The following is a 9563-nucleotide window of genomic DNA, read 5'->3' as shown; positions in this document are numbered from 1 at the left end:
CGCCCGGGCGCGGGGCTGAGAAAATGGCGGGGCTCCCAAATTTCGGAGGGGCAGGGCGGGGAGGGCGGGCGGGCGCGCTGCCAGCCCGGGCCGCGCCTCTCCGCCGAGCCCGGCCGTCTGCACACGCCGCTCCCGGCCCCAAACTTTCCTCCCTGCAAACTTTGCGGGCTCCGGGCCCCGGGCCGCCGCCGCGCCAACCCGGGGCGCCCCCGCCCGCGGGCCCAGCCGTCGGGCCGGCCCCGGGCACGGCAGCGCAGACCCCGGCGTGCTCCGGGAGCGCCGGCGCGAGGACGCGTCCCGCCTCCGGCGAAGCTCCCCGCGCGCCCGCCCGCCGAGGAGCGGAGGCCGAGGCCTGGAGCGCGCCCGCCCCGCCCGGCCCGGCCCGGCTCCGAGGGGCACAGCCTGCCTGGCCCAGAGCCGGGGGAGCCCTCCCCGCTCTGCCTGCACCACCCGGCCCGGGCAGGTGACAGGCTGGCCGGCAGACCGGATCTGTGGAGGTGGCTGAGCCCTGCCCGCCGGCCAGGCCTGTGGGGGAGCTCTCTCCTCCCGCCCCAAGTCCCTGAGAGCCCCTTCTGCTAAGCCAGAGCCCTTTCATCCCAGTGTAAGTGTGCCCCACCTCAGAGTGGGAGCATACACCCATGGTGCATGCATGTGGCATGTGAGGGACACGCCAGGATGTTTTGAAGGGCAAGAAGGTAGACAGACATGCAGGTGGGTTGCAGTCCCAACGACAGGGCACGCATGGATTCCCAGGTACGAGTGTGTGTGTGTGTGTCTAGAATCTGTATGTGACCCCTGTCGGCTGGCGGTGGTCGGGCTGCGTGGCACAAACACAGATGACCAGGGGAGAGGGTCTGTCTTCCGGTACAAATCACGAGCAAGCGTGTGTCGGCAGAGGGCCCCAGGCTCGCGTGTCTTGCAGAGTGGACACACACGCAGGTGTTAAGAGGCACCCTGACCACCGTAGCAGTTCAGAACTGTTCTTCCAAGCTGTCAGCTACCCTGTGTTGGGTCCCCACAGGAAGACCTCGTCAGCTATCTAGAGCTGCGCCGTGGCTGCCTGCAGGGTGATGGCTTGCTGGGCTTTGTGGGCTAGTGGGACAAAGACCCTACGCTCCAGCAGCTACCTTGTCTACCGGGCTGCTAGCTGGCCTCCAACCCAACCTGGCCGGACATCTGGGTTTGCCCCCTCCCCGCCCCATGGGCCGAGTGGCAGCACCCACCCCTGGAGAGTGAACGCCAGCTGATTCACTGGTGGCAAGGCTAGGAAGGGACTGGGATGGCCCCCAGATTTGGGGTGATGGCCTCGGCTTGGCTCTGTGGCTCTCCAGAAGGAAATACAGGCTCCAATCTGTGCGAGTTACATCTTGCACACGCCAGGCTGCCTGGGAGGGGAGTGGGCACAGTCTCCCCAGTCTGCCAGCCCTGTGTGGTGGGCAGGGAAACCCCTTTGCTTAGGGTCCTTGGCAGCCCTCGGTCAGCAGGATCTGGCTGTCCCTGCCTTTCAGACATACCTCTCTTCAAAACCTTTCTATTGCCATAGTTTGCCTCCCATCTTTGCTTTTCCAACAACCTCTTCACTGCCTGGCCTTTTCGTGTGTTTCTCCAGCTCCGCTCTTTGTATCTTGCCATCTCTGTCCTTCTGTATTTCTAGCTGTCCCTCTGCCCCTGTCTCTGGTTTGGCTCTGGCTTCCCCTATTTCACTCTCAGTCTCTCTCTCTCCACCTCCCTTCTCTCTCTCTCTCTCTCTCTCTCTCTCTCTCTCTCTTTCTTTCATTTTCCAAACCAGAATTGGCTTCAATTTTAAAGTCAATAAATGATTGAGCAGAACCAAGATTGAGGCAGCAGGGCTTGGAGGGGGACTCGAGGGGAAGGTTGGTGGGGAGGGTCTCCTGGAAAAGAGAGACCCGTCCAGGGGTGGGTGGGCAGTTGCTGGCGCTGCTGGAGCTTTTACAGCCACAGGCCTGAGTCTCAGGTAGACATCAGGAACAGGGTGGACCCAGTGGGCCCCTCAACAAGCAGAGACACAGTCGCACACCATCATCGCCGAGCGGAGGTCATAAACATCATATTCACGTTGGTATCCAGACACACAAGTCTTGACATACACCTCAACACACATGTTCCCCTAGAGACAGGATGTGTGTATCCATGTAAGTTCAGACACGGAAACCTCCCCTGTCACATAGCCATCGAGGTCAAACCATGCGCCCGTGTTCACAGCCACCAACACTTAAACATCTCACCCTCAAGATAGGCTGTGCGTGGATGGGCATGTCACAGAAACAGCAGCGGCCCCCAGAGGCATGGTGTCTTCGCCCCCAGCAGGCGTGAATGTGCAGACAAAGCAGAGGACGGAGGGTGACGGGCACTCGTTTTTACATGGAGACATAGCACTGTTGGCTTTCAAGCTGTGAAACGAGACTTCCATATCTGTATAGATACGCACCTGTGTCTTCCTGCTCCTGGCCGTAAGAACTTATGTGCTGATATGTAGACAGTTGTGAACATACACAGAGACACACACAGATGGGATGGCCCTCAGACTAGCCCCTGTGCCAATCTTCCGCATTGTGGAAACCTTTGCTCGTGCACAGCCACATACATACTTAAAGGTGATCTGTCTCTTCGCCACCTCTGCCGCTTTTCCTGGCTCCCTGTGGCCGCTCTTCTGTCCCTCTAAACTGTGAGCTGCTCTTTGTTCTTGAACCAGCTGGTACTCACATCGTTTTCTCACGTTTCTTGAGATGGACATCTTGCCATGTAGCCTGGGCTGGCCTTGAACTTGCAGTAGTCATCCTGCCTCTACTGAGAGCTGGGACTACAGGATAATCCGCCATGCTCTAGCTTGGTAGTCTTGCTTTTTTGTCTGTTAGATTGTTTGGGACAGGACATCACGCAGCTCAGGCTGGCTTTGAAGTAGCTCTGTCGCTGAGGATGACCTTAATTAGACAGGGTTTCTGTGTAGCGTTGGCTGTCCTGGACTTGCTTTGTAGACCAGGTTGGTCTCGAACTCACAGAGATCCGCCTGCCTCTGCCTCCCAGAGTGCTGGGATGACAGGCATGCTCCACCAGGCCCAGTCCTGACTTCAGACTCTCAATCCTCTGTCTCCACCACTCAAGAGCTTAGGACCACAGACGTGAACGGCTGTGCCTGGCAGGGCTAGCTGTGCTCTCTGTAGCTCCGGCTCCTCAAACACCTCCTCCCCCTAACATGAGAATGAAACAGGCATAATTTGGGTTACTTTGAGGACCACATTAGAGTCCTGGGTGATGTTCCAGTGGTGGGCCTACTGAGTTCAGAGCCACGGCTCTGTTGGGTTAATTCATCCGCAGAAGGAGCCTGTGTTCCTGACCTAGACATGAGTATCTTAGGTCATTTCTAGGGCTGCCAGATGGAGGGTGTGGGAGCAGAGGTCAGAGGTCAAGGACTAGTCAGCAGTGGGTTAAGATTTCCTCTTTGCATCTCCCAGTCCTGGGACTTGTACAGGGGTTTTCTGGTCTGTGGAGTAAATCTCTATCTTTTGGCCCTATGATGCGATTCACTGCCATGCTGGGTACACGCTTGAGAAGTGTCCCTGTTATCATACTGGTTGTCATGATCTGGGCCCTCCCTGTGTGGAGAAGGATGATCGGGAAGCCAAGAAGACAGAGTAGAGCCCTTTGCCACTGTGGCAATCCCAGTATTCTGCCTGGAAGAGGAAGCAGGAATTTGGAAGGACAGGGCTCAGCCCTTTTCCTCTTATTGGGGTCTTGTGGGCTCCTCAGGGGGTGGCCGACCTCACAGCAGGGCGAGGTGACTGGCATGAGATGAGGAAATGACCTTCCTCTCCAGAGGCAACCGGTGTCTCTCTTGGTAAAGAGTATGTGGGCTTGCGTGGCTCGCTGTGTGTAAGTGGGACAAAGGATGGAGACGTGGTTCATCCTGTCAGTGACTTAGAGATGTCCCCACTGCCCCAAGCCACCTCCGAGTCTGCGCTGTGATACCTACGAGTCCACTGTAAGGGCAGCACCTTCTGTGAGCACTTGACCAAACCCAGTGGGCTTTCTGGGTGGACGTAATGGCTTCGGGCAAAATCCTGAAGCGAACCTGGTTGTACCGCAGACCACATGCTTTGAACTGCTTAGATTCTCTGTGTCCCAGAACAGGAACGGGGCTGGGATTTGGGGCCTTGTAGCTTCTCCCTCCAGTGGCATTAAGGCAGGGAGAGAATAACCCCCCCCCATACCCACTTTCTTCACCTTTGCACTACCGATGCGCTCCCCAGTGAGCTGGGTCCAGCACAAGGGGTGTCTCTACTCTCCTGCTTCCAGAGCCCTGAGTGCGGGGTCGGGAGGGCGAAGGGACGGCGATGATGGGCTGCCAGAGTTCTCAAGATTCCTGTATCCAGATCAGCACGCTGGGTGGTTTTACAGCCACCATGTATGACCGTGTGTGTGTGTGTGTGTGTGTGTGTGTGTGTGTGTGTGTCCGTTTGTTTTTTGAGGGTCTGTGGACGGGTGCTTCCTGCATTTGACTTTAAGGATCGTCACACTAACGTATTTGGTGACTGTGCGGCGAGGGCCTGTATTACCAGCGTGTCCAGGCCTCTGCGGCATGCCTTTGTCCAGGCTTGGGTAGCACCATACCCGCCGCCATCTTCTCGGCCGTGTTGCAGTGGCACCTAGGTCCCTCCCAGAACGGTGAATTGGCCTGCATTTTTTTTCTTTTCTGGAAGGATAGCAGTCACTGCTAAGTGTGTATTCGTAGCTCACTCATGTGTCAGCCTGCACTCACATACATGCCAGTGTGTCTGTGTGCCAGCCCCCTCTCCCCACCCCCCTCTGTGTCACTGCACATCCTGGGCTTGTCCCTGTGGCTGTGCGTCTTACCACATGGCCCTTCTCTCAGGCATTCCTTGGCTTCTGGGCATCATGTATGATGTCCATGATGTCCTCGGCCGAGCAGCTGGAAGCAGGACGGCTTCTTGTCCCTTCCCATGAGGTTGTGTGGCCGTGGTGGCCCTGCTGCAGGGCCTGCTGTCCTCTGCCTGTCGTGGACAGAAGCTCATTGTGCAGGCAAGGTGCGGGTGGGTTGGGGCCGCCCATAGACCTCCCTCTGTCTGCTCGGTGCACATTGATTTTGGCTTCTGCCTGTGGCTGCCCTGGCCTGGCCAGCTGGGTGTACGGCTGTCTCTGTGGGCCTGAAGCCACTGTCCCTATAGTCCCTGACACCCCCACTGTCAGGCTTGCCCTGGGGTTCACACCCCAGAGCCACTTGATATCCCTGGGAGGCTCTGAGGATTCATATTTGGAAACTGAGGTCCCCTTTCCTTCCCCCTTTCTCTAGCTCTTTCCTCTCTCCCTCCTCCTTTCCTCCCCCTCCCGTTCCCTCTCTCCCTCTCTCTCCTGCCAAACGCGTCTTGGCTCTCTCTGAATATCTCTCCTCCTCGATTTTTGGCTCCAGCTCTGGGCTCACTCACTAAAGGAAGAAGGGCTAGCTCCCAACCCCCACCCCTTCCTCAACACCTCCCCCTCCTCAGGAGCCCCTCTGAGGGTGGGAGCAGCCTCTAGCAGGGGCCTGGGCCCCAGGGTAGGCTTGGCCAAGGGGGGCCCAGGCCCAGAGGGTGAAGGGATGAGGGGGATTGGGCCTGGCAGCCTGAGGGGACAGTGGGCAGGGTGGCTGTGCTGCCAGGCTGAGCAGGCGGGCAGGGAGGGGTCGGGGGCACAGAGCTGGGGTGTCTGGCTTCTGGTGGGGCTGGCAGGCCTCTGTGAGGCGCAGCTGTGCCCAGAACTCAGAGTTGCGTTTGCCACCACTACCGATGTGGCTGCGCCAGCCAGAGAGGGGAGGTGGATATTGGGCACTGCGGCTCTACACAGCCAATCAGAAGCTGGGTTGCAATGGGGAGCTTTCTGCCCCCCAAACCCCACCCCGAGGGGAACTAGGGGTGGTGGCCGCAGTGGGCAGGGGTCAGTGCCCACCTCCGTTGCCGGAACCCAGCTCTCTCTCTGGTGAAGCGGGTACCAGCCTTCCTAGCACGTGTCGGACTGGAAGGGGGGGTCGTCTTTCTATCCCCACCTGAGTCTCTAAGCCAAGCTGGAGGAAGGGATGATTTTGAGGTGCATTCAATGCCACTCCCGTGGCACAAGAGGCGACTTTTAGTCTGAAGCTCAGGGGAGAAGGACACAAATCATCCAGGTGGGTCCAGGGAAATATCAGCCCCAATGCAGTCATCTGGTGGGGGACTTTATTCTGGGTCCATCTCATACAAAGTCATACACTCGCTGGCACAGGCGGCCGCAGAGAGTCACATTGGCAACCCAAACCGCCTTCCATCAGGCACAAACATGTGTGCACACGCACACACACAGACGTGTGCATACAAAGAGACTCCCCCCAGACACCTACAGATACCCAGCCGCACCCCAGCCTATCAGTGCGCATGACAGGCAGGGAGCCATGTGTGGGTGGAGATGCACGCACGGGGACTCACAGTCACACAGCCACATGCTGTGAAGCACAGTCCAGACCACCAGCAACCGACACACAGGGACACAGGGAACCCACACACACTTGCACACACACTGCACACAGGAGCACAGCCCCCACCCCAACACCAGACCCAGGAACGTGCCTGCGCGCACACAGGCAGTAGCACATGTGGGCACGGGCATGGATACAGCCCTCAGACCAGCACTCCCGCTGTGATTTTACCCAACAGCAAAGGTCTGCAAGCATATTTGGTCGGCACACATAAAGGGGCGTCGCAGGCGATGAGCCAGGGGTACTGCACAGGGCACCCCGCTACAAAAAACAGTCCACCCCCAAGTGGAGGTGGTGCTGAGGTCTGAAACACTCCTTTGCAAAACTATCAAACACATAGGTGTGGTTGATGCCTGACACCCAGAGCACACCTATAGGCATCACAGGTCAGACAGAAGGGCAGCCAGCGCAGGGCCCCACAGACCCAGACATCGTCCCACGCACAGCCTCACACGTGAGCCCAGGCTAAGTGACGCCCCTGTTAGTAGTCTGTACTTGGTCACAGCTGGGCCCGGTTAGAAATAGTCCCCCGACGTGAGAGTACCTTGCCAGAGCCACATCGCTGGCTGACTGAGTCAGCCTTGACTGGTCCTTATAGAATTTGGAGCCCAACCCTGACCTGTCCTGATAGATTTTGGAGCTGTGGCTCTCTGGCTTGGCTTGTGGGATGTGTCCATTTGTGCCCAGAACGTTGCTGGTTTTCTAGACCCAGGAGCTGAGGTTTCTACTCTCATTGCTCTGCAGCCATAAAGAGGAAACAAGACAAAGCTAAATTCTGAGACATTTTCCTTGTGGGGCTCTAACCCTTTGGCCTGTGTTCCTTTGCAGTGCTGGGCCTGCACCCAGGCCTCACCAGTGCTTTTGGTTCTTTACTTCTGACCCCCAAAAAGAGAGGAAAGCCATAGGTGGCAGAATGGTGTTGAGAGGAAGCGTTCTGTAGAGTAATACCGGAATGAATGATTGTCCTAAAAATCGTAGCCAACGGTTGATGTGTATCGAGGCTTACCGTGTGGGCTCCTAGGGTAGCTAGGAGCACATCTGAGCACATCTCATTTTCTTCCGAGAGGCTGGAGAGCCAGCTTTCCAGGTTGGGGGGCCTTGCTCTGCAAGGCTAGGTGTTCACTAGCTATGTGACCCTAGGCAGATCACTCAGCCTTTCTGGGTTTTACTTAGAAAGCGGGGTTGTGGCCAGAACTCCACCTTGCAAAAACATTTTTATTTATGTGTTTGAGTGTTTTGCCTGCACATATGCTTGGGTAGTATACGTGTACCTGGTACCTGAAGAGGTCAGAGGTCAGAGGTGTTGCACCCCTGGCACTGGAATTAGGAATGATTGCAAGCCAGCGTGTGTGTAGTGGGAACTGAACCTGGGTCTTCTGCATGAGTGATCATTAAGCTGGCTCTCCAGGCCGTGGAGATGAACCTCCTTACTTCTGGTACTTGGGGTGCTGAAGCAGTAGTATCAAGAATTCCAGACCAGCTTGACTTACATAGCCCAACCCTGTCTCGATAGATTTATATTATTATTACTATTATTATTATTTTGAGCATAGTGGCCTGTCTTTAATTCCAGTACTTCAGAGGCAAAGGCAAGAAGGTCTCTTTGAATTTGAGGCCAGCCTGGTCTACATGGGGAGTTCCAGGCTAGTCGAGATTGCACGGTGAGATTTTGTCTTAAACAATAATAACAATAATAATAATGGACAAAAATAGGTAAGGCTGGAAAAGAAAAGAAAGCAGAGCTGTAGTAGGATCCGAGCTGGTTTGCAGAAAATGCTCCAGAATTGTACGGAAATATGGACACATGCTCTTGATTTTCTAAACAAGACTCAGAGAAGCCTTATGTTGTGCCAGGGTCAAGGGCAGGAGGCCTTGTGGTCTCTGCAGGGTTCCTGATCACCACTCCCTGGAATCCTGCAGATGAGGGAGCACCACAGCCTTTTCCTTGGCCTGTCCCTAATCTCTGAAGTCACAGAATGACTTAAAAATGTGCCTCGGCCTCCATCCTGCTGTACCTTCCTTATTATTCTGACCTTTAAGATCTTCTGTTTAACGTTCATAATGAGGGTCGTCTTCCACACTTGTACCCCCTAGTTGGGCCTGCCCTCAGCATAGCGGGCCCACTGCCCTCTCCCACACCTTGCTGGGCACCCAGCCGGAGCCTGCATGCTAGGGGTACAGCCGGGGGCCTGTGCATTCCTTTGACAAATATTTACCAGGCATCTCCTGGGTGCCAGGCCCTGTTCTAGGCCCCGGGGGCTCGGCATGGTGCAAAACCAGCAAAGGTGCCAGCCCCAGTGGGAAGGCAGACAGTGAGCCCGATAAACAAGGGTGTGTCCTGTCCTTGGGACTGTATTAGGTGCTGTGGGAAAGAGCTCAGCAGGGCCCTCAGAGTGTAAGCAGCTGCAGGATTAGCAGAGGGGGCCTGGGTACCCGTTTCCACCACCCTGGGTCACCCTTTCTTTCTCGGACAGGGAGCCCCAAGGTAAAGGGTGTGAGGCTCAGGGTGACCATCTCTGCTCTCTGTCAGAAGCCCGGAATGAAGGCCTTTGCATCTACAGCCATGCCCTCTGCATCTGTACAGCATATGCTGTCCACCTACGACCTGGGGACAGAATGGCTGCGTGCTCTCCTGTACACAGTCTGGGCTTGGACAGGCACTGAAATTCTCGGCTGTGGCACTCTGAGCCAGGGAGTGGGGTGGGGGCAACTGGTGGCCTAGACTAGCGCTTCCACCTGGAGCCCTAGATTTAGCTCCTGGGGGTGGGCCTGGTTTATTTTTACCTCAGCCTGTCACCCTGGCAGCACCAGGCTACACCATCTTTGCAGAGTCTTGGGGTCCTGCCATGCTTTTCGGGGGGACCTGGCTTTGCATTCTGGGCCTCTAACTCTCACTGGTCCACCGGACCCCCTGTATCCTTGAAGTTCCCGAATCAAGGGCTCTAGCCAGGGACCTAGGACAGGATCAATGCTACAGGCTGGCAAACACCATACCCAGCCTGGTGGCATTTGGTTTGGCCCCCTGCCTGCCCCCACCCCC

General features: G+C 56.6%; 1 protein-coding gene across 4 annotated transcripts in view; it reads left to right on the top strand.

The window, feature by feature from the left end:
• Positions 1-581: 581 nt before the first annotated feature.
• Nfix (nuclear factor I X) overlaps positions 582-9563 on the top strand; it is an 82066-nt gene continuing 73084 nt past the window's right edge. For 3 of the 4 annotated variants that reach the window (XM_055620798.1, XM_055620796.1, XM_055620795.1), the window contains exon 1: positions 689-711. In XM_055620798.1, coding sequence (XP_055476773.1) covers positions 706-711 — 6 coding nt within the window. In that variant the 5' untranslated portion in view covers positions 689-705. Of the gene's footprint in view, positions 602-688; positions 712-9563 lie in introns of those variants that run through there. The other variant, XM_055620800.1, reaches the window with a different exon arrangement.

Source organism: Psammomys obesus, unplaced genomic scaffold, assembly GCF_907164565.1.
Source record: "Psammomys obesus unplaced genomic scaffold, mPsaObe1.curated_primary_1811, whole genome shotgun sequence".
NCBI classification, from domain to species: Eukaryota; Metazoa; Chordata; class Mammalia; order Rodentia; family Muridae; genus Psammomys; species Psammomys obesus.
This window is presented reverse-complemented; position numbering and strand designations above follow the sequence as displayed.